Here is a 25,148-nt window from a genome sequence, read left to right on the forward strand (position 1 = left end):
AAAAGTGGCTTAGAGACTGCAGATAGTTTAACATTAGGATGAAGGTTCACCTTCCAGTGGGACAAGAACTTTAAACATGAAACCAGAGCTGCCATAGCTGGTTAGATTAAATCACAGTCTTGTTAGAATGTCCCGGTCAAAGTCCGAACCTAAACCCTCTTCAGAATCTAAAGATTTTAATAGCTGTTCACTGAAACTTTCCAATACGACTGAATTTCGAGTTGTTTTCAATGAAGAATGGGCAAAAAGCTCAGTTTCTAGATTGCTTTGTCAACCACAAAAGACTTGTCACTGTGTGAAGCTGTATGCATCATTTCCCTCACATAAAATCAAAAGAAAATACAGAAAGGTTTGTGGTTGTAATGTAGCAAAATGTGAAAACGTATGTGGATACAGCATATGTGTTGTATTTGTCTGCTATACAAAGTCCCTTAGTTATGGTTAGACATATACAGTGTGTATCTTGATATACACTCGCTTATCTTTGCACAGGTCTCCATGAATAAACAAACTCACACCTAATTGAGGGCATTTCTGTGCTTCCATGTGAATTGCACTCTGTGCTGCGCTCAGCATCCTCCATGCTCATATATCATTAAGTGAGTCTGGGTGTTATTATGGAGAAAGAACACCGTATATTAGATGGCCTGACAGATTGTGTCAGGGCCGTGCAATCCTATCAGGACTAGAAATTAAAAAGACACTTAATCTACCTAGTGCCTAACAGTCTCTTTTTTTGCACACATAGTAGGAAACTCTGTGATAATCACTCTTTGCTCTAACTGTCCTTGTCGTAGTCTCCTTCTCTCTCTCAGTCAGTCCCCTTCTAAAATTTAAGAGCAGTGATTATAACTTAATCCTCTCAATCTCCAGCATTTATCCGCCAAAGCATTTCCCATGAAGAGAACAAAGAGCAATCGCCAGCCACCTAAAATGAGTGTATTGCACTTGGTGCACAACAGCAATATAGAATATACATGGATTTCTGCACCACTTATGAGCAACTAATTAATTTGGATGTGAACTCACTGGAAATACTTGAGTTGTGAGAGAAAAGAACAACAGGAAAGAGGAGGAACTCTTTCAAACAGACATGATCTATCACCTTGTGGAAAGAAAGAGAGGCAAGGACAAATCAACGGTCTGTCAGCCCACTCTGCTGCTCCATCTCTATTAGACAGCGTGGGCCATCTGTCAGACAATGACTTGCTACTGCTCATGTTCTAGCTAATTAAGGAACATTTGTAATTCTTTTTCTTTAAAAAATAAATAATTTTAAGTTAACCTTCTTATACCTTCTGCCCATCTCTTTGTACAGTGGAGAGTAACCCGTGTCAGACCAGCCCCTGTCTCCATGGCGGAAGCTGCCTGGAGGAAGGCGATAGCTACAGCTGCTACTGTCCTCAGGGCTACTCTGGAGAGAACTGCGAGATCGGTAAGTCTCGGCCAGGTTAAGCCAGAGTGCAGACACCTCGTATAGGTCAGCATACGCATGCGGCGTCAGTGTGGCATAAGGGGAAATAATGGCCGTCATATGCTGAGGCTAACATCTGTACTCTGCTGTGCATTGGGTTCATGAGGAAAAATGCCAGCTTCTCTCTGCAGGCTTTTGTTTCCAGTCTGTGTCTGGAACTCTGGATCCAATCTCAGAGAAGCGACTGGTACGCTGGCAGGTCCAGGGGTTTTGGGCCAGGCTCCCTGATTGAAAGTGAAAAGGGAATATCCATATGCTGGAAGTCAGTCGTGTGTGACAGAGACTTTTGGTGGTGTAGATGCTCAACTGTGTGTGCGATTATTTCCGCACGAATGTGTGTGTTTTCACCTTCTGCCCCGTGAGAAGTAGGCAGCTCATCTTTCCACTCAACTGTGAGATGGGAGAGTGTGGCTGACAGAAAATGATGGTGCAGTGATTTAGGTGTATGAGCCTTTCTGTCCGTGTGTGGGGGTGTTTGTGTGTGTGACAGAGGCATGCAAGGACAGACTGTCCACAGAGGAGCTGTGAGCTCAGCGAGGGGTGGAGTAGCTGATTAAAGTGCAGTGGCAGCAGGCAGCACAAACTGCTGCAATGACGAGACAGAAAACAACAAAAGAAAGAATAAGAAAATCTGTGAAAGTGGATTTGGAAAAATCACCAACAGCATCTCAGCTGAAAATAGCTGCCTTTTAAACAAGTCAGTTCATTATAGTATTTGGACAAAGATGCATTGTCGCGGATTTCCAGCCAACAGCTTTGACCTGCCAGCACTTTTTCAGCTGTTTCTGATTGCTCTTTAAGAACTACTGAATATAATAGGATGGTGTGTAGCACATTGAAAACATGGTGAATGGCCTCCAAATGACTCCAAAGTGTGTTGTACTACAGTCAGTGGTTCACCCACTCATATACACATTCAAACACTGATTTAGGTAAGCTACATTGTAACCACATCTGGGACCGACTGACAGAAGCGAAACTGTCATAAAGTCAGTGCCACTGGATCCTCTGGATATTTCTGGTTGCTACATTTAGCGTGGTTAGCATTACTGAAATATTAGTTTCCATATATATTCCCAAGGAAGGAACTCCTTACCCTAAGTCAAATACTTAAAAAAAAAAATCATCAACATTTTTAAATCCAGCATCTTCCATAGCAGAGGTTAAAGCTGATATTTTCTCTCTCACACTTTCTCTTTCTATCTTTCTCTCTCTCTTGTCTCTATTTCTCAAGCATTTTTTCTGTACATCTTTGATTTTCAATTAAAAGAAAATATAAACCTGACATTTCACTTTATTGCAATGAAGACACGCTTAACCATGTGAGAGGAGAGCCTTCATTAGTCAGCTTTGATATTTTACTCGGGTCAGTCAGATATTATATAATGCCAGATTCTTCATACATGGGAGCTTGACTTGAGGTAATTTTATTCATCGCACACAATTCAGAAAAAGTCAGAGAACAAAATTCTGAGAGGCTTGGATATAAAGAGCAGTAAAGTATAAGCATTTTCGACCCAGTCAGCTTATGGCAAGCTCAAGTGCATTTCTCACTGACTTACTTGTCCTCATCCAAGCTAATGTTGAGATCTTTACATAGCCATCTTGTTCCTGAAATTTGCTTGGTTTGGGTCATAATGATTTGCTTGATGGTCAGGTCACAGTTTAGCTTCTGTGGTGCATTTGATAAACCTACAATATATGAAGCCCATAGGAAAACAAATGATATAAAATTTTGTTCATCTACTTACTATAATCTAAATAGAGGAGTTGGGGTCTTCCAACTTTCTTTCTGTTGAGTATAGAAAGAAAGTAAGATGCAAAAGTTTATTAGACTAACAAATGCAGTGCACTGCACAATAAATGCACTTGCAGCCCCGCATTGCTTCACTCCTATTAATCCCACAAAATGGAGCTGAGAGACATAAAAAAAAAAAAACTTAATAATGGCAGAAGTTGTATTGCTTAATCAAACAGTAATCAAAAAACAAAAACAGTAAAAGCTTTTTTAAGAGAGAGAAATACAGATCCAAGCTAATGTTGAGAAATACAGTTCCTGGGATTTCTTCTTTTTTGGTACTTGCCAAACTTCAGAAACACCCAAACGCATCTTAATGAGCAACCTGAACCTCCTTAGCTGACTTCTATCAAACAGGAGAAGAAGCCATTTTCCTTAAAATTCCCTAACGGTACCTTACCTTATCTCAGCCACTCAATGGAGGAATTTAATTTCACCCATTGTTTAGCCGTATCTCGTAGCCATAGGTTAGAGTCAAAGCGTATGAGATCAGTAAATTGATAGCTTCTTGGTTCAGCTCTTTCCTAAACACAATAAATTGCAGCATTTACTCCATCATTGTAGATGAGGCCCCCATCCATCTATGTCCTGCTCCATCCTGCTGCTTATAAATTAGACTCTTGAAATCATTGCTTAAGGCTGAGACTGATCCTTGACCTGGAGAGAGGAGTTCACCCTCATAACCTTTGCAATAGTTTTCTTCTTTACTTTAACCCTTCATTTTCTGTACTACTGTAGAGTTTAGTTCGTGTGAGTGTTACTTTTGATTATCTCAACTGTTCATGGATAAGTCCGTTACCCTGTGTCTATCTATATGTTGTATCCTCTCACTCGGGTTTGCTGGGGGGCTGGTACCTATCTCAAGTAATCAATGGGCAAAAGGTCAGAACACCCTGGATAGGTCAGCAGTCTCACCAGCAACTAAAAGCATTTCAGGCCGGAGCAATCATTAAATCCATTTGGTGTGTCAAGTCTGCATATCGTTCATGCTCTTAATGCCTTTTGTGAGATTTTTTCCAAACCGTGGGTTTTAAAATGAGAGTGTGAAGCATTAATTTCTTCAGGGAAAATGTTTCACATCCATTCTTTTTTGTCTGTGCCAGACGCTGTGTTTTTCTCAGACTTGTTTTTCCAGAGGTACGTAGACCTTTGTTTTGTTCCTTTGTTTCAGTAATTATTAAGTAATTGCTAAAGCAAAGTATTATTTGCAGTAAATGTGTAGGTTTTCCAGGTTTAACATTCCACAGAGGATCTCGATGTTGATGCACAACCTTGTTCCAGCTTTTATTGATGCAAAGTTGTTGCAAACAGCACTCAATCTGGCACATCGATTGTGGCTCCTGGGGAAATAACTGTGGGTTGAACTGCTTAAAAAATATGGATTGCTTACAGGAACCACAGTATGCTAGTATATAGATATTGAAGAAACTCCAGTTTAATGTTTTTGCCCTTAGTTTAGTCTCAGTTTATCCCCTTACATTTCTTAAATTAAACCCTAAGAGTTAAGAGTTCAAGGTTATTCTACTGCTTATTCCTAAATGCCTTTATGTTGGAGCTCTGTAAACCTTATTGATCCACACAGACACAATACTATGAGCTGCGGCTTTGGGACTCACTATTCAAAAAAGGTCAAAGGTTAGATGAATAAGGACAAGAAGGGCATATTTTCCTTTGGCTGATTATCAGTAACCTTTAAGGCCCAACAAAAAAACCCTCATTATTCACTTGGAGATCAATCAACCACAGGATAGATCATTTTTAAATTTAAAAGCATGTTTTACTTACACACACAGGCTAATACAGTAATGCCTTGCTTTGTCTAGCTTATTTGGATGTTTTATTAGGTTTAAAAGAATTTCATCAGTTTTCCATTGGAACCTGAAGTAAATGCTGACATTTATATCAGGGTAAAGATATATGAAAGTCCATTAGTACTATAATTTCCTATTAATTGATTACTTCCATGTCCTTCTCCCTGGGCATATTTCTCTTTTTTAAAGTTTAACTGCACTTGTCAAATATTTTTAAAGTGTGTTCATGCTGATTAATCAGTTTAAGAGCTGTGCAGTTTATGGTTTTTATGGCCAAAATGGTTAATTTACTCAATCAGTAAATGGTTCAGTTTGCTTTTGCCAATGCAACAAAACACTACCCTGAGCATGGCAGTGCTCATTGTAGTACTCAGGGTCTCCCAACCCAAATTTTATCCAAACCAATACAGGATTCACCATGACATCTGTTGTAGGTAAAAGGAAATATATTTTAAGCTAATATTGCACTTGAAAACCCCAGATTTTGCCCCAAAACAATGGACAAAGATTATACATTGATATAAAAGGTAACATTATTGTGACACAGCTTTGTGGTTCTGCCTCTTATCTGGCTGCTATTTAGTAGATTGTCAAAGATAAGACCTGGATATCATTTTCAGCAGTGAGAGTAGCACATTTTAAGGTAATTGTGGTACAACACAGAAAATTATCTCATCGTGATCAGTAAAAAAAAAAAAAAAAAAAAAAAATTCAAGTTTCACTGTGCTCTGTATTTATACAAATAACTACAGTAGCTTGCATGCATTCTCTGACAGGTGGATTAAAATGCTGTGCTTCCTCTTACACAGAGGCTGAAAGCAGTTTTAGAGGAAAAGAAACCTGTATTTATAGGGAAATGCAAGTTTCGCTGTAAATAGTTTATTAGAAGCCACAAATGTGATTCTCATGGCAATTACATAGTAACAGAAAGTAACAAGGTGGTCAAGGAAGCAGCAGAAATTTTTTTTACCTATTTCGAGTGCTGAATGGTCATAATTGCCTTCACACTGATATAAGGTTTTCTAAATTTTCTGCAGTCCAGTGACACTTGAACTCGTCTTTGAGATGCAGTAGACCATCAGGTGGTTCTAATGCTGTGTAGAAAGATAAAAAGATTTAATGGAGATAAATGGATTATGGCCTACTATGTGGTCATAATCCATGAAGTGCAGTATACACCATTTTTCTATCTGATAAATCCTTTTTTTTTTACTTAAACCGCCAGTGGCTGTCAGTCAAGACACAAGCAAAATTAATCTAAAGTTCTGCATTTTTTTTGGGAATCCCACTGATGATAAACTGTAGATCCTGCAGCTGAATATAAATGATTAGTGAGTCAAGTCCCAGCTTGACAGCTTGATGGCTCTGTGTTAATGTGACAATAATACATTCTATAGTTCTTCTAGCATGAATATTTGTTTACAATTGCATGACATGCAGACAGCAGATTTTATCCCAATGACTAAGAAAAAAAGGTGAAAAATAAATAAATAATAATAATAAAATTGTCCATTTTCATGACATCTGACAAAAAACCACCTAAAGGTTTATACTCAAGGAGTTATTGCCCATCATTTCTCATGCCACACCAACAGCATGAAAAAATTTTATTTTTTCTGTCTTTCATTTTTCAAAAAGGAAATACAAACAAGTGCATTATACTGGATCTTTCTACATGTTTTCCTTCCGTTTATGAATATTCTAAATGTTTAATTCTCAAACAATTACTGCATAATCTTTAATCCGTTTTAAAATAATATGGTAATGAGCCATGCTTACTATTTTGTGGAGATTAAGATTCTGTAGCTTTAAAAAGATTCTTCAGCGAATGCATCTATTGTGGAATTATAAAAGCAGACTGACCAAGGAGAATCTAAACTTAAGTCCAGTCATGGTTTGCTCTGCAAGTAATTGCAACTTAAATTCATGCTTTTATGTTTATATTGCAATGTTATTTACAGTTATCAGTTTGTCACTAAAGTCGGTTTTCTATGCAGTTTGTCCTTTCCTGTTTTGACAGCAGATTAATTCATTCTGACACAAACACTAAAAATAATATGCAGCCATATTCAATAAATTAGAATATTAATGAAAAGTTAATGTGCTTCAGTAACTCAGCTCTCAAATAAAACATTGACTGATGTAGTAAAGCTTTTATTTCTGTTAATGGTGATTATTTCTCGCTTACAGTTAATGACAACATGACATTTAAGATTTTAATAAAAAAAATAATGCAGAAATGTAGCTTTGATGAAAAATATGCTAAATAGCAGCTTAAAGTTTGTTTTCTAAAGGTACTTTTAATCTGACAAAAGTTCCTCTTTGGAACCCATTTTCAAATTTATTGACTATGACTCTACACTTGAAAGGTGTACATACATTTCACTTATATTTGCTTCTATTAATAGAAAGTGAATAAACAGAAACAAAGATGGTCATGATGTGTAGGAAAGGTGCACACTGCTTTTCACAGGTTTTCTTTTGTTTCTTTAGCGGTGAAACCTTGATTTTTGCTCCGTCTAGTTGATCCAAAAAAATCTGCGGCAACAACCAGTATTTAGGTGTCTAAACACCTACATCCAAAGTACAGTCGATATCTCACTACTTAGTGATCCATGTCTAATATTTTATTCAAAGTCTTTCCTGCTTTCTTACATTTCTCATCCTTCTCTCAATCTAAGGTGGTACAAAAGCCTGGAAATCACATTTTTCCAGGCTAAACCATTAATAAGGGCTTGAGTGATCACAGCATTTATTTTAAATGTATCTTTGTTCAGAGTCAAACAACACTAGGTTTGAAGTTCTATCATTGAGTCAACTCAATGAATGGACATGGAAACAAGAAATAGAACATTTTTGGGATGCCAAATTAGCAAGTAACTGTTTTTGTTTGTTTGTTTGTTTGAATGTTTCTGCCACCCCCTGACAAAATGGCACCCTGAGTATGTAGTCATGTTAAACCCTTCCTCTGGAAGCAGGCGAGTTAATAGCCCAACATTCATGTTCTAATTCACTCTTCCACATTGATTTTAGCAGAATTTGTGTCTTTTGATTATTTAAAGATTTGATCCTTTCAAACATCAAAGATAACGCGAATAGGCCAAGAATGATGGACACTACAAGAAATAAAAAAAGATAAGCGATGAAGTTCCAAGACCTTAAAAATATTTCAGATTCAAGAACCTAGAAATTGCTAGGATTTCTAATTGTTCTCTGTCCGGGTTTTGCTTGGTCAGAAGCACCTGCTCCTGCTCTATTCAAACATGGATTTCTGTGGTAAAAAAAACGTATTAACCTGTCTCATCTGTCTCTTTTTGTGGGTCAGGAAATCGCTTTGATTTTAAATGGAACACAAGTTGGGCAAATTATTTATGGTCAGCTGCTGGAAGACCTCAATCAGCCCATCTGTCCACAAGTTAAGCGAGAGACAGAGAGCTGGAGGGTGAATAAATTCACTCCGTCACCCATTTATATTCCGCTGGATGATCAACAACATTAATAATATTAAAAACAGGCAATCGCTGCCATTGTTTGTTTGGGGTTTTTTTTCAGGGTTTCCAACAACAGAATCAAAATAAATTGCTTTTAGATAAAGTGTTTGTTTTGGGTTTAAACTCAGTCTGTGGAGTGAGGTCAAGATGGTAATTGATCCTGCTACACAGAGAAAATTACTTTAGAGAGACCTAATGGACACCCTTCTGTCAAAATTTAATCGGAGTTTGATGGATGAGTGATTAATGACCCTAATTAATTGATATTAATTTCCGGTCACATGATGCCCCTCCCCCCATCAGGTCACATGACACCCCTCCCCCCATCCGGTCACATGATGCCCCTCCCCCCATCCGGTCACATGATGCCCCTCCCCCCATCCGGTCATATGACCCCCCGGATGTCTCATGACCTCAGCGTGCTTAGCACGTGTTACATTATATTCCCGCTAATTTCAATTCATCCAATAGAAACAGAGACAGGCTCCGAGTTTTATGACTAATACAATTAAAGTATAAAAAACAATAAGTGATAAATAATCTAGAATAATATACAATATGATATATTTAAATAGAATGTTGTAATTAACTCCGGTTTTGCTCACCAAGCCGTTCATGTTTGTGCGTGTGTCCGGGCAGAATACTGTACAGAGATGTCCCTCAGGATGTCTCAACGCCTTACAGTGTTTAAGGGGAACTCCTTCTGACCTCTATGAGTTTGAATTAGCCAATAGAAGCAGAGACAGGCTCCGAGTTTTATGGGTAATACAATTAAAGTATAAAAAAAAAACAATAAGTGTTAAATAATCATTAGTAACATACAATATGATATAATTAAATAGAATGTTGTAATTAACTCCGGTTTTGCTCACCAAGCCGTTCGTGTTTGTGCGTGTGTCCGGGCAGAATACTGTACAGAGATGTCCCTCAGGATGTCTCAACGCCATACAGTGTTTAAGGGGAACTCCTTCTGACCTCTATGAGTTTGAATTAGCCGATAGAAACAGAGACAAGGGGTTCGGTGTTAGAAAATCATTAGTAACATACAATATATTATATTGAAATAGAATGTTGTAATTAACTCCGGTTTTGCTCACCAAGCCGTTCATGTTTGTGCGTGTATCCGGGGAGAATACTGGGCATACATGTCCCTGAGGATGTCTCAACGCCATACAGTGTTTAAGGGGAACTCCGCGTGACACGTGTGGCTATGTATATTCCGATCATCTCAATAGGGTCTCTATCGGGGGTTGATTGATATGATGTTAACGCCAGCACAGGATTCATTCTCGTGACTTTAGGGAGGGTGGGGGTGGGAGGCCCCATGACAGTGCTGTTCACCAGGCCATTTGTGTGTGCGTGTGTGTGTGTGTGTGAGCGTGTGTCCGGGGAGAATACTGGGCACATATGTCCCTGAGGATGTCTCAACGCCATACAGTGTTTAAGGGGAACACCGCGTGACACGTGTGGCTCTGTATATTTCCGATCATCTCAATAGGGTCTCTATCGGGGGTTGATTGATATGATGTTAACGCCAGCACAGGATTCATTCTCGTGACTTTAGCGAGGAGGCCCCACGACAATATTGCTCACCAGGCCATTTATGTGTGTGGGGGTGTGTGTGTGTGTGGGGGTGTGTGTGTATAAAGACATATAGAAACAAAAGTCCCCTCTTGATAGGGTGGGTGTGCTTGTCCAAGCAGATGAATGGACAGAAACCTCTTAGGCCTCTTTAAAAGGAGCTAGCATCTCTACGGAGAAGAACCACAGCTCTGCACGACGTCAAGTGACTTCTGGTACAACAGAATTTTTTTTTAGACTTGTAAACTTATTAATTTTCTTTAAAGAAGTATTATTTTGAATTATGTCTGACTTTTCAGGAAGATCTGCATTTTTAAGTTCCCAGGTTCTTTCAGGGTTGTTTAATCGTAAGTAAATTCAATTCTTAAATTATCTTTCTCTAATCATATACTGTACATTTATATATATATAGAAATGCATCATGCTTAATAATGATTTTCTTATTTTTAGATGCAGCCTCAGAAGATCCAAACATCGTCTTAGAATCGGAATTTATAAGCGGTAAGTATGTTTTCAGCATAGCTTTTCCTTTTTTCTTTTTAGTCAGAGTTGTAACATAATTTAAAATATTATTTGCTTACAGATCTTGCAAATACTCAGGAGACACACCAGGATCTTACAGGCTTAAACAAGACAATCGGTAATTTATTTTCCTTTTTTCTTTTTAGTCAGAGTTGTAACATAATTTAAAATATTATTTGCTTACAGATCTTGCAAATACTCAGGAGACACACCAGGATCTTACAGGATTAAACAAGACAATCGGTAATTTAGTACCTCTGTAACCAGAATTCTAAAAAGCGGGAAAATAAAAACTAATATCCATTTACTATGTATCTATCTTCTTACAGATGTCCAGGACAACCACAGAAAGTACCGCTTGTCGCTGAATAAGAAAAGAAATCACTCTGAACCTATCAGAACATCACCTCACACAGTGAATGCAGCTGTGACACAATCCGGTTCTGCTATTACAGGAATACAGAGTAAGTTTTTTTTCTTCTAAATAATAACCTATTTGAACCAATCAGGAAACTGATTTTTTTTTCATTTTACAGGCTTAACCCCTGATGAAGATGATGTAATCATTATTTCATCTGAATCAGAAGACGAACTTGTGGCAGACTTGCCTTCAGGGCAGAGATTTGATTTCAGCCCCGTCACGCCTCCTCCCACGCCACGGGAAGCTGCCGAAGCAAGGCCAGAACCTGAAGCGGAGCCAGAATCGTTACCTGAACCGGAACCAGATCAGCTACCTGAGAGGTCTACTAATTCTCTCCGCCTATGTAAGTTTAATTATTTGTTTTAGATAATAAAGATATATACCTTAAATGCTTCTCATGTCTGATTCCAATGCAAGTCCCTATTTTCAAACTCTTATTTTAAATGGAAAGAAAGATATATATCCGTAACAGAAACGCTAATAAAGTTTGTCTTTATAACACCTCAAAATGCGAAATATGGGGAGGGGTGTGAATATTTTTCTACACTGGGAACATGTTACTCAAGCCACCCCGACACACAGAGACAGAGACAGCAGAGGGGAGGGGTGTGTGTATGTGTGTCCAGGGGTGTGTAGGGCTGTGTGTGTGTGTGTGTGTGTGTGTGTATGTGTGTGTCCAGGGCTGTGTGTGTGTGTGTGTGTGTGTCCAGGGGTGTGTAGGGCTGTGTGTGTGGGTGTGTGTGTGTGTGTGTGTGTGTGTGTGTGTGTGTGTGTGTGTGTGTGTGTGTGTGTGGGTGTGTGCATGCGCTTTTTTGTCTCCAGGACATAACAGCCGATGGTCAGGGGTGAGTGACCCCCTCCCCTGCAGAAGATCCCTTGCTCTCTCTGTGCGTGTGTATGTCTAATGATTGTGCCATGATGTAATAAAAATGAGTTTGTGTGTATTTATTTCCCCACACACCATAATTTAAAAAATAAATAAATAAATACATAAATGCTTTTTCAGTAAAGTATTGTTTAGAATTAAAGCAGCCTTACCTAAATGATTGTAATCACATTAAATATATTTCACAGCTTTCAACGCTCGTGAAATACGAAAGAGGCTCACTGCAGAAAATCTACAAGCTCGAGTTGTTTTGCTGGACGGATTGATTACAGGTACATTATTTGAATTTATCTAGTAAAATCACATCTCATAACTGTTAGAAGTTTATTCCTAATTATTTATTCCTAATTATTTATTACAGAATCTTTTCTACTTCTGGACCGACCTCCAGCTCGAAAAAGACGACAAGCTCTGGCTCGCAACCGAGAAAAAGTTAAAATCCTGCTACAAGCCGTCAGAACAGTGCTGCAAAATGTTTCCTCCGATGCAAAGGTGATTGTGAAATGATCCATGTATGATTTGTCTCTTATAACTCAGTAAAGAATGGAAGACCAACAAGCTAGAGTTGAATCATCTCAATCAGATTATTCTCAACAAATAGCTGACAATATCCAAACTCTGCAAACACTTGCATTAGCATTGAATACTGGGGGAAATGACTTTTCACAGAGCCCTGCTCTTAGCCCTGCTAGGTCATCAATCTCTGATATTTTAAACGCATCTGAACTCTCAGACTATTTCAGACAAATTAATGATGCCGTTCACGGTTTAAATGACTACATATCTCCGCAAAACTCACCGACTGCCTCATCTGCGCTGGATGAAACTTTTCAAAATACAGAACCTCAATCAGATTATTCACAACAAATTATTAATTCCATCCAGATTCTACAAACAATCGCTTCAGCTTTGAATACCGGGGGAAATGACTTTACACAGAGCCCTGCTCTTAGCCCTGCTAGATCACCAATCTCTGATATTTTAAACACATCTGAAGTCTCAGACTATTTCAGACAAATTGACGATGCAGTCCGCGGTTTAAATAACTGTATATCTCCGCAAAACTCACCCGTTGGTTCACCGGCTACTTCGTCTAGCATTTCATTAGATGAAGGTTTTCAAAATACAGAATCTGTGTTACCATCTGAAACAGTTTCTGCAGCAAATGATCAAGCACAGCAGCAACAGCAGCAGCGAGGAGGTAATCTAGATCAAAATCAGAGAATTGAACGTCAGCGTTTCAATAACATTGAAATAAGGAGATCGTTATCAATCGCGCCTCCAACCCACGGTGTACCTGACATTGCTGAATTCTACACCGCAGTTATGAATGTTTTAACTGATCTAGCTAATGCTGCAAGATCAATAGCTGTACGTAATGACGTTGTACAGTTAGAATTAGCATGGGGTAATATTTCTCATCACATAAATATCTCTGTTACTGATAACGATGCAATCCTGCCTGCATTTGAGGAATTTTTAGATGAGCTCGTTCAATCTAATGCAGAGCTGCCCTCAGAAAGTAATTTGGAGCTGATTCTCCAGATAGTCAAGAACCCAACAGGAGGTTCAAAACGCAAGGCTGAAAGAACATTGGAATGTGAATTGATTAATAAGAAGAGGCGTCACCTGTATATTGTAGAAAATACAGGAAATAAATTGTGTTTTGCTACCAGCCTGGCACATGTAGCTCACCCTGAATTTACAGATAAACAAGCTCTTGAACAGGGAAGAAAGTGGCAGCATCAGGCAGGTCTAACTGATCAGACAGCGGTTACATTCAGCGACGTCACAAAGTTTGAAAACATTCTACAAAGAAAAATTGTAGTGTTTCATCGAACCTCAAAAGATAGGGCTTTATCTAAATTTGAAACAGATTTCCAAAATCGTTCAAATCCCTGCTTTCTCCTCCTCCATAATAATCACTTCTATGGCATTAGGAATCTTGCAGGTTTTACCGGATCGAGATATATTTGCAAATTTTGTTACAGCGGTTATAAGAATTCTAACACCCATCATTGCCAAGGCTACTGTGGTGTCTGCTGTTCTTACAGTTGCACACAATTGCAGTACAATCCAGTACGCTGCGATGACTGTAACAGAATATGTCGAAACTCTACATGCTTCGATAGGCACAAAGAACCTCGCAACAGACCTCATGCTGAAATGCTTGTAAGTGATTGTGAGATGATCAAATTATGTTCTACGTGTAAAAGGCTGTATCACGTACCTATGACCAAAGAGAAAACTCTACACATATGCGAATCAAAATGTGTCGTCTGCGGTGAAAAAAATCTACCTCCTGGTACAGATGTAACTCTTAACGATCATCAATGCTACATTCAAACCAGTACTACTGATGACAAACTTCATGACAAACTTGTGTTTTACGATTTTGAAACATTTGTCGATCAGAGCGGCGTACATAAACCCTTTCTAGTCTGTTCAAAATCCATGACAGGTGTTGAATGGCACGCTTATGGCCTGGATTGTGCACAGCAATTCCTTCTTCATTTTAGAAGAACTATGTTTAAGGGATACACTTTCATCGCACATAATGCTCGTGGGTTTGACAGTTATTTAATGCTTAACTCTATGGTGCAGTTAGGTATCAAGCCTTTTCTAATCATGCAAGGAGGAAAAGTTCTTTGTTTTACAGACCCCGATTACAAATTGAAATTCATTGATAGCCTGTCATTTCTGACTATGAAACTGAGTGCCATGCCGAAAGCACTGGGCTTCCATGACCGCTCGAAAGGATATTTTCCCCATGAATTTTCCGCCGAAGAGCATCTCAAGTATGTGGGTGTGTTTCCTCCTTTAGATTCTTACGGCATCAAACTTATGAATCCAGATGAGCGGCAGAAAATTACTGATTGGTACGGTGAAGCATCCAAAGGCATTTTTGACTTTGAGAAAGAATCCCTGCATTATTGCAAAAATGATGTGGACATTCTTTTTCAAGGTTGTGTTAAATTCAGAGAGGAGTTTTTTAAGGAGACAAATGTGGATCCCTTTAAGAACATCACAATTGCTTCTGCATGCATGCAGGTTTTTGTGACCAATTTTCTTCCGGAGAAATCCTTGGCGATCCCATCCGCTGTAGATTACAGGCGTGGGTCCAAAACTTTCTCCAATGCTTCAATTCAGTGGCTAGAGTGGAAGATGGACAGTGAGAACTTACATATTGAGCACGCGCTAAACTCGGGCGAACGCAAAATCGGACCCTATTTTGTCGACGGATTCGCAGTAATCTCAGGTTTAGCCACCGTATTCTCTTTCAACGGGTGTCTTTACCATGCCTGCCCTCGGTGTTTCAAGCAGACTGAAATGTGTCCTTTGAGAAAAGTGCCGTTTGAACAAATTTATGCAGCTACGATTGAAAGATCTAAGATTCTGCAAGCCGTTTATGGTGTTCGAGTCGAGACTGTGTGGGAACATGAGTGGGATGAAATGAAAAAGTCTGATCCAGGGGTAATCAGATTCCTGGAAAAATTTGATGCGCCAGAACCTTTGACCCCCCGAAACGCTCTGTACGGAGGTCGAACTTGTGCTCTAAAGCTCAGGTTCACAGCTGGACCGGGTGAGTCCGTGCATTATGTGGACTTCACATCTCTCTACCCTTATGTAAATGCTACGTGTGAATATCCGCTAGGTCACCCCACCCTGATTTACAAAGATTTCGATGATCCCGTCAACTATTTTGGTTTTATCAGAGCTACCGTTTATCCTCCACGAGGCCTGTTTTTTCCAGTTCTGCCCTACAAGACATCTAGGGGTAAGCTAGTTTTCACTCTTTGCCGCACATGTGCAGATATTAACAATCAAACAGGGATCTGCACCCATGAGGACGATGCTCGATCTCTGACAGGTGTTTGGGTGAGTGCGGAGTTTCAAAAAGCATTGCAATGTGGTTATCGTCTTGGAAAAATCACTGAGGTCTGGCATTTTGAGAGAAGCAGTAGCTCGATCTTTAAAGGCTACATTCACACCTTTTTGAAGGGGAAACAGGAAGCCAGCGGTTATCCCCCTGAAGCGATGGATCAGGAGAGCAGGTTGAAATATGTGAGAGATTATCAAATTAATCAAGGTATTCAACTAGATGCTGGGAAAATTGAGGTGAACCCTGCTAAAAGACAAGTAGCTAAACTGTGTCTCAATAGCTTCTGGGGAAAGTTTGCGCAAAGAAATGATCTCTCTCAGACCAGCTTTGTAAGTGATCCTGATGAATATTTCAATTTTTTTTTCTCAGGTAAATACGTGGTGAAGTACTTTCACTTTATCAACCCTGAAACCTGTCTGATCCAGTGGAATTACAGCAAACGTTGCATCGTTCGTCCTAACAAATCAAATAATATTTTCATCGCAGCATTTACCACAGCTTATGCTCGTTTAAAACTTTTCAGCTGTCTGGAGCGTGTGCAGGATAAGATTCTCTACATAGACACAGACAGCCTGATCTATGTGGTAAAAGATGGTGAGAGTCCTCTAGAACTGGGAAATTATCTCGGTGATTTAACCGACGAATTAGGAGGTGACACCATTCAGGAATTTGTAGCAGCGGGGCCTAAAAGTTATGCTTACCAGACCAAAAATCAAAAGAAAGTGGTGATCCGGGTGAAAGGCATCACTCAAACTTATGAGTGCAGCAAGAGAGTCAATTTTGACAGCATCAGAGAGCTGGTGGGAGGGTACTTAGAAGGGTCCCGACACGGTGTTATCAAAACACCGCAACACACCATAAAACGCGATAAAAAAGGGTTCGTTTTAAGAAACGCGACATTTCTTAAAAGGTTTCAGGTTGTGTATGACAAACGCAGGCTTTTTCCTGATGGTTCAACTCTACCTTTTGGTTATTAGAGTTTAAGAGACAAGGAAAAAATAAAAAAATAAAAATGTCTTATTCCAACGATGTTCAAGAGGTATACTTTGACCCCAGATTCACGAAACCGTTCTCATGTATGATCGTTGGGGCAAGTGGTTGTGGAAAATCATACTTTGTAGGGAAAATGTTGCAAAATCTTGAGCATGTCATGAATGTTGTACCGGACAATATTGTTTGGATTTTTACTTCTTTTCAACCATTATATACTGAATTGCAAAAACTGAATAAAAATATTAAATTTGTGGAAGGACTACCTGTTTCTTTTGACGACGAAGATTTATTCCCTGTGAATCAAAGTCACTTGGTCATTTTGGATGATGTCATTTTCCAGGCTTCTAACCACCCTGAAGTAGCCAAATTGTTCACCCAATATCGACATCATAGAAATATGTCTGTTCTATATCTCACCCAGAATGTATTTCAGCAGGGTAAATACAGCCGCACCATTAGTCTCAACAGTAATTATATGGTGCTCTTTAAGAACCCTCGAGATAAATTACAGGTGGATATACTAGCGCGTCAAGTCTTCCCATCAGCTAAAGCAAGTTTCCTGGAGAGTTTTGAAGATGCAACCAAAGAAGCTCACGGATATTTAATCGTAGATCTTACTCCTAGCTGCCCAGAACGTTACAGGTTAAGGACGGGGATATTACCCGGCGAATGGCCAGTGGTGTATGTACCTAAATCAAAGTAAGTCAGAATGTCTGCACGCATAAAAAGGAATGCTCCGATGCTCAGGGCTCTTTACCAGGCCACCCCTCAGAAGCGTAAAGATATTTTAGCTCATTGCTCACCGGATTTTCTTAAAACTTTATGTGAGATTGCTCTGAACATTCTAAAAGGAAATATTAAACTAACACCTTCTCAACACCGGAAATTGAAAAAGCAGCGAAAAATTATCAGACTGTTGGCGGATAAAAGAACCGGATTAAAGCGTAAACAGCTGGCTCTTAAAAGTCAAGGAGGAGGATTTATTCTCCCCCTGCTAGCTGCTCTGACTCCGTTAATAGGAAACTTAGTGGGCGGAATCCTCAGCAGATAGAACAAAAGCAATGGCTCTTAAAACATCTCAAAAGATGTTTCTCATCTCACCTCATCAGTTTAAACATTTGAACTCCTCAAAGACTTCAATCAGAGATGCGGCGGAGGAGGATCTGGATTCTCAAATGAGAGCCATTTTGAATGAATCAGGGCTCACTGCATATGAGAAAATTAAGAAATATGATGCTTTGCTACAAAGATCTCTATCTTTAATCAAGCAAGGTCAACTAGAAGAGCCACAGTTATCTGTGACTGTGCAGCGTACCAAGGATGATCCTGAACTTAGAAACCGTGAAGATGATTCTATTCAAAAAACTACCGAATTGGATGAAACTGCTAATGAAGTTGTGAAAGCGCTTCCTGAAAGAGATCGTAAAAATGCTGAATACATTTTGAAAAAGCTGTCCAAAAGTAACAGCGGTTGGACATCTAAAGCAGAATTTGTTTATAAAGGAAATGTCACGAAAGGTTCTCATTTGGTTGATTTACTCAAAAACCTTCTGCTTCCGTTTAAAAGAAAATCCCAAAGCCTCCTCCCTGCAGGATGGACCGATTTCCTTTCCACACTGGATGAATTAAATTTCCCGGTATCGTCTGTTAATAATCCACAAGCTCGTGAACAATATTTGCGTGTCAAGACAGACGGTGTCAAAATCCCTTCCAGAAGAGAAAAAAAGAAGAGTATCCTATCCCCTAAATTTGATTTCGGGGATGAGGTGACGGATGTAAAAAGTACGCGTAAAAAGAAATTTATCTTATCCCCTAAATTTGATCTACAGAATAAGATCAGAAACAGACAAAGTATGCGTAAAAGAACAAAACCATCACGTTGGATTGCTTTCACTCCATAAACTCTCTGACAACAATTCTTTTTTTTTCAATAAAATATTTTATTAAAGAATTTTTCAGGTGTACAGTCTCTTGTTTTAATACAATAATATTAGAAAATCACGTTAACAATTTGTGACAATCTTTAAACATTTGCATAGAACATGTTCCGTGGTGAAAAGAACAAAACTTTTGGTTTTTTACACAGCGTTGATATTTTCTCACAAAATCTGAAACCATGACATCATTTTTTTTCACATCCCCGGGGTATGAATCAAGCACTTGTTGCATTGATAAACCACATGCTCTATTACATAAGTAATAAACACAATGATGACCGCAGACAACAGACAGAGTATCTTGAAGTTGATTATTATGATATATTATTTTTGAAGACCTGTCTTTCAAAAATTTTACGATGCTCGTTGGATAGAAATCAAAGTCTGGCCGAAAGCCATAGGAGTCAAAAAACGTGGCAATCCCGTTCCCTTCCAAAGTAAGAGCTAGCCAGTGTTCTCCGGGCATGTGAGCAGGATGTGTGTTCACAATAAAATATGCGGGTCCTGCGTACTCGTGTGAGAGCAAAGACAGTTCATCGCATGCCCAAACTCCACAAAATACTTTCCCCAACAGCTGGTGTAGCAGACTCTCAAGTTGATGATTATTCATGATTAATAATAATCCACCAAAACCTCTCTTTTAGAATTGATCTCCAGAATGGAATCGTAACACGTATATACGACCAGCGTGGTCGTGTGGGGTAATGGTACTCTGAACCGGATCTCTAACCTCAAGTTTCCGTTAGAAACCGGTGATAAAGCTTCTGTGTCCTCTCCCGGGTTGAGATTAAAGACAAACAGTGAGTATCCCTGGTTAAAATCAGTTCGGTCTATGCTCAGCGGAAGGTCTTTAAGATGACGGCCTGATGCAGAGAATATGTTGTAAAATTCTCTGACCGATATTCCTTGGTTGAATTGGGGCTGGAAAGCTTTGCCCGGGATCTGTCTGCCCTCCTGACACAGAGCCAAGTACTCAACATCCATATGTTTAAAATGAAAAGGTGACAGGTCCCTTCTTCCTGTGAAGGCCTCGTGATGAACCATTCCCAGAACTATATACTTTGGTATAGCCCCCAAAAATAGGTTCTCCTGAGTACATATTCTTGAGTTTTCAGGGATAGAATATGTTTTAACATTAACTCTGGAAAGTGGGTACAACGCATTTCCCCGCATTAAAGCAGAAGCGTGTCCTAAACGGACCGCGGGAGAAACCGATACTTTTTTCACAAAAAGAGAAGCCCCCAAAATTTTCAATCGAAAAGTTGAGTCACGGGCTCCCATCAGACAAAATGCATCGCTGGCTCTTGTTAATTTAATCCTTAAATCCACAGAATTAAGCAGCACCCTCTCACAGAAAAATATATCAGCATGCAGTGCCCCCAACAGGTGCACTTCTCTGGACTCAGCGGTGAAGGAGGCCCTTTTATTTAAACCCTGGTTTGGACCATTATTTACAACTATAGAGTCTATGGCTCCCGCCGTATCTTTGTAAAAAAGACCTGCGCTAAATTGGCTTCTCAGCGTATCTTGAGAGAAATTAAGTAAAGTTTCAATCACTGCCCTGTAAGGATGGGTGGAACTCGACTGAGATATCAGCCGGTCTCCCAACGTAACGTCGCATTGGGAAAATATTGTGTTAAGAGGATAATTAATTAATCCCACAGCAGCGTCATTAGCCAGGTTGCTACCATCGGCGTTGGTGATCTTGATGCGTAGATGAAGCAGGGTGTCATTTAAGTCCAGATATTTCTCACCTCCCGGGATCATAAATTCGATAGGACCGTTGTCCGTAAGAGCTGACAGCGGTAAAATTTCAGTGTAGACCTTGTCCTCTATAGATAGCTGAGTCATAGGGGCTGAAAATAAGTCTAATTCGGCTAAAGTGCATTCCGGTGATTTGTGATGCAAAAGAGCCATGTTTTATTGAAATATATCTTTGCTAGGAACAGAGTTCCTCGCTTTAGCCTTCCTTCTCCCGTTTGATTTCTTTCGCTTCAGTGCTCTACGTATTTGTAAGTTTCGCGCACGCTCTCCCGGTGGGCGCGTCCTTGCTCTTCTTGACAGAACCATAATTCCTGACCCTTCTTGACCCTCTTTAGAACCAGATATTTTATTCATAGCTTTGCCTAGAACATCCGTGGCAATATTGGCGGCTGCTCTTTTTAAGTGAGGTTTAGCCAGGGCGAAACCTGATTTGACTAGGGGCGACACAAATCTGAATAATCTTGAGAATACCGCCCCTATACCTCTGCCGTACATCACCGGCGCCCCATAGAAACCAGGTAATGTGCCCCCTACCTGGTTATGGTAATAATGTACAAACCGGTGAGGATCATCTCTCAGATTTATCTGACTCATGTTACCTAAGATTTATACAGTTCTTCTGTTAAGGTAAATACTCTCTTTCACGCTGCGAGGGTGAGCCCGTATGAATGATGACCTTATCATCAGTCGTATTTTATACGAATGTTTCTCATCGAAGTTCATACAGTTATTATCTCAGGCTTCCTCGTGACCTCACAGGTCGAAAATGTAATTTCACGATTGCCTTTCCGTAGGTAAAATTTATCGGAACGTTCTGGTCTGATTTCAGTTCTATTTGAATAGATTCGATATGTTTCCGCGCCACAGGAAGATAATCGGGGGGGTTAAAGGTTTGAGTGATTATATCACCGAATTTACCATCCACTTTAACCGTACGCAGCAAAGGAGCATAACTATCCCCCACTATTTGCTGTTCGACCACGTCGCTGTAACAATAAATCATGTAAAATCCTGCTTGCATGTCCGTTGGTTGAGAAGCTTTTCTATCAAAAGTTAACCATTTTCCAGGTTCCATGCCGAGCATGTAAGCAATCGGAGCATGGAAACGTATTTGATATTGTCCTCCTGCTTGAAAGAATAATTTATTTACAAACGCGTAAATCGGTTCAAAGTAAATGTCGGATTTTATTTCTCTAAGGATAGGTTCGATTTCTCCAACCAGATGTGTCGTGTTTTTGTAGTGTCCGGGAGTAATACTTTGCCGAAACACCTTTTTCACTTTTCTTTCCCTCCATTCAAAGTAAGCTGATTCTTCCGGGACATTATACCAGGTGTGAGGATAAGAAATCTCTGTCAAGGCAACTTGCCAGGAACCTTCTAAATTAATATGCTGCGCTAAATTCACACGAAAACTTGAAATGGTATTATCCTTAAAAACATTTAAACCCGCGTTTGAGGGTAAAGTAACGTAGAACCCTTCATCCTCTACCGAGCGCTCCATGGTGTTGTGTCAGGTGTAAGATTTACTGCAGGTGTCTTTTATACATCTTGAAGGTCAGCCAGTCTGATCCAACTGTTAAATTTCTGAGGCCAATTTTTCCACCGCACAAAAACCTGTTTAACCCCCCTTACGGTGCGTCGGCTTAATATCTTTTCCACTTGGTACATTTTATCTTTACACAGTTTCACTTTCTGAAGCTCCTCCTCGTAAAAAGAACCTTGAATAGGTTCGTTATCAAGATCTTTGAGTTTATACACAGGAGGAGATCGAAGTATGGTATCAGTCACTGTAAATACTTCATCCGTAAAACTCTGCTCATATTTTTTATCAAAAACGCCGCGTAATTTAGATAATCGAACCAGATCCCCGGGTTTAAGCTTAGGTTTGGCATTCTTGCGACGTGTGCTCGAGGACGTACCATACAGGTTCTGAAAGATTTGAAAGGCATTTTTTGAATTCACTTCCATAGGGGTAGTTTTAATACTTGCATGGTAGCTGTGGTTGTAGCTTTTCACCAAGTCTTGCACAACATCGACGTAACGACGGGTATTATTAGCTGTGAAATATCTCCACATTCTTGTTTTTAACGTACGATTAAACCTTTCAATCACTGAGGCTTTTGTTTCGCTTGCTGTGGCAAAATGCTCAATGCCGTGCTTTTTCATTAAAGCTTTAAATTTTTGGTTAAAAAATTCTTTACCCGCATCTGTTTGCAATTTTTTAGGAGTCTGACTATCTTTGAAAATGGATGCAAAGGCTTTTACCACTTCATCCGCAGTCTTCCTCTTTAAAATTCGTACGTATGCTCTTTTAGAAAATATGTCAATGACTGTTAATAAGTAATTATAACCATCATTTTCCTCAGTCAAAGCTTGCATGTCACAAAGGTCTGCTTGAAACTGTTTTAAAGGCCTCGTGACAAAAACTCTGTTTCTTGGGAAATTTATGCGTGCAGGTTTATGCAAAGTATAAGTGTCTTGTTCCGATAAAAAACCTTGTACTTTTTCCACCTTAACCTTCTTTCCCGTTTCATCCTCCAGACCTCTTTTCAATCTCTCTATTCCTCCTAAACTACCGGGATGTGATGGAGTGTAATATACTGTCTTCATTAACCTTTTCTCCGCCATCCTTATGTCAACTGCTTTGGTGAGCGGATGTTAAATAATGAGAAAACAAGATCATGGTACAAAGGATTTATTCTTCCTTTAATAGTAAGAAATCACAAACAGTACAATTATTTACTAGAAATTACAATTAAATGTTTTAACGATAATACGTGTATAAAGATATATTTAATGCTAGTCAATCAGTCATAAAACACAGGTAAAGGATAATGAATAAAATACTTAAACATGCTAAATAAGATGAAAAAAAAGGATAATAGATGTACGAATTAAATACTTAAACATGCTAGATAAGATGAAGAAAAGGATAATACTTAAACTAAATCTATAGAACTAGAAAAATACAAGTCAGAACAGAAGAGAGATTACTTTTCATTCAGAGTGTAACACTCTGAAACAGAACGAAGCTGGTTGAGTTTTTCATCAGTGGACATGTTTTGATACATGTCGTTAATTGCAGTCTGGATTCCGAATGCCGATTTCAGTTCGTGTAAAACTGTTTCTGCAATCATCTTCACTTTTGCATCCTCAACCTGTATGTGGCGCTGCTTCAGCAGTTTCTGGACAGCCGGAATGAATCGTGGAGTCAGGAGTCGCTGTGTGATGCGATGAAAGTGGAGTTGGTAATATTCTTCCTCCGGTATTTCCAGGCACTGATGTTGTCGCTGGCTTGGGTGATCTGTTTTGCACCCGTAGCAGGTTTCCTTGACATATTTGGCACAAATTAAACTGAATAGATGTAGTAAGGCTGTTTTTACACCACCAATCAGCGTGCTCGGTATCCATCCATCAATTTCATCTTCTTGTTGAATTGGAGAAGGTGGAGGATCAGAGTAGCCGGTTGCATGCTCTCCAGAATTCTCTGCTGCCGGTGCTGGGGGTTGGGAGTAGCTGGTAGCAGGTTCCCCAGAGTACTCTGCTGCTGCTGCTGTCGGAGGGATACCCTCTTCAGCTAGAGTACTCGGTATCAGAAATTTTGTAGGAGAGAGTGCCGGAGATGATGCTGATGAGGAAGAGTATAAAACAGGAGAAGGCGGGTAATATGGACCCATGTTGTAGCTTCCGGGAGACGGAGGAGTGAAGAGGCTCTCTGTAGAATAACTGGGCTCACCCCAGTTTGATCCCCATAGTCCATAGCTCCTTACTTCTTCCATTCTAAAGGTCTGGTGTCAGAAGTCCCCGCAGCGCTCTCATTATATAGGGTAGAGGGGGGGGGGGGGCGGGTCCTCAGAAGAGGGTCGGGCCAGAAGAGGATGGCAGGACAGGAAATGTCAGAGTTTTCTTCACTGACAAAATATCGAGCCAGCAGCGAGATTTTCGGAACAGTTCTGAAATCCGATCCCCGACTTCCGTCATTTTCTCAGACCAGGCCTCAAATGGGAGAGCCAGCATGGTTCTGAATACACCACAGTCCACATTGAAAGCCTCCAACACAAACAGGTCTGGGGAATTCAGGCTCTCGCCCCTCCGTCTGCTCGCCCTTAAGGACCAGCGCCCGGATTCTGTAGTTTTCGATTCCCACACTGCGCTGAAGAGAATTTGTCCCTTTCCAATTTCAGTATCAGTCGGGAAACACTGTCTTCTGGTTTTCTTTGCAGATCGAGGGTCAGCCTCATCTTCTCTTGTATTTCGCTCTAAGACCAATTCCATATCTTCATTGGCACGAGGAATTGCAAGCCTTAGCACTGCCCAGTCATTATAGGTGAGGCTGCATGTATCCGATATCGGTGAAAGCTCCTCATCCTTGTCCAGCTGGTACAGGTAAAGCTCTCCGGTCTCATAACGGAAAACATAACCCCATGACCCCCATAGACCATGAGGTTTTAAAGACCAGTCTGCCTTGAGGGATCCAAGTACCGGGCTCTGCACGCGGCACAGATAAAATTTCGATTTCTTTGGGGCATCCGCTCTAGGCCCGGAGTTGTCATAGATGGATATCGGGGTCTCGCATAGAAGAGATGT

At 39.9% G+C, this 25,148-nt stretch overlaps 1 protein-coding gene across 1 annotated transcript in view; it reads left to right on the forward strand.

The window, feature by feature from the left end:
• Positions 1 to 25,148, forward strand: part of ncanb (neurocan b) — a 179,222-nt gene that overhangs the window by 95,127 nt on the left and 58,947 nt on the right. Inside the window, exon 10 of the mRNA XM_032572020.1 lies at positions 1,319 to 1,435. Coding sequence (XP_032427911.1) covers positions 1,319 to 1,435 — 117 coding nt within the window. The remainder of the gene's footprint in view (positions 1 to 1,318; positions 1,436 to 25,148) is intronic.

Source organism: Xiphophorus hellerii, chromosome 9 (genome assembly GCF_003331165.1).
Source record: "Xiphophorus hellerii strain 12219 chromosome 9, Xiphophorus_hellerii-4.1, whole genome shotgun sequence".
Classification (NCBI taxonomy): Eukaryota; Metazoa; Chordata; class Actinopteri; order Cyprinodontiformes; family Poeciliidae; genus Xiphophorus; species Xiphophorus hellerii.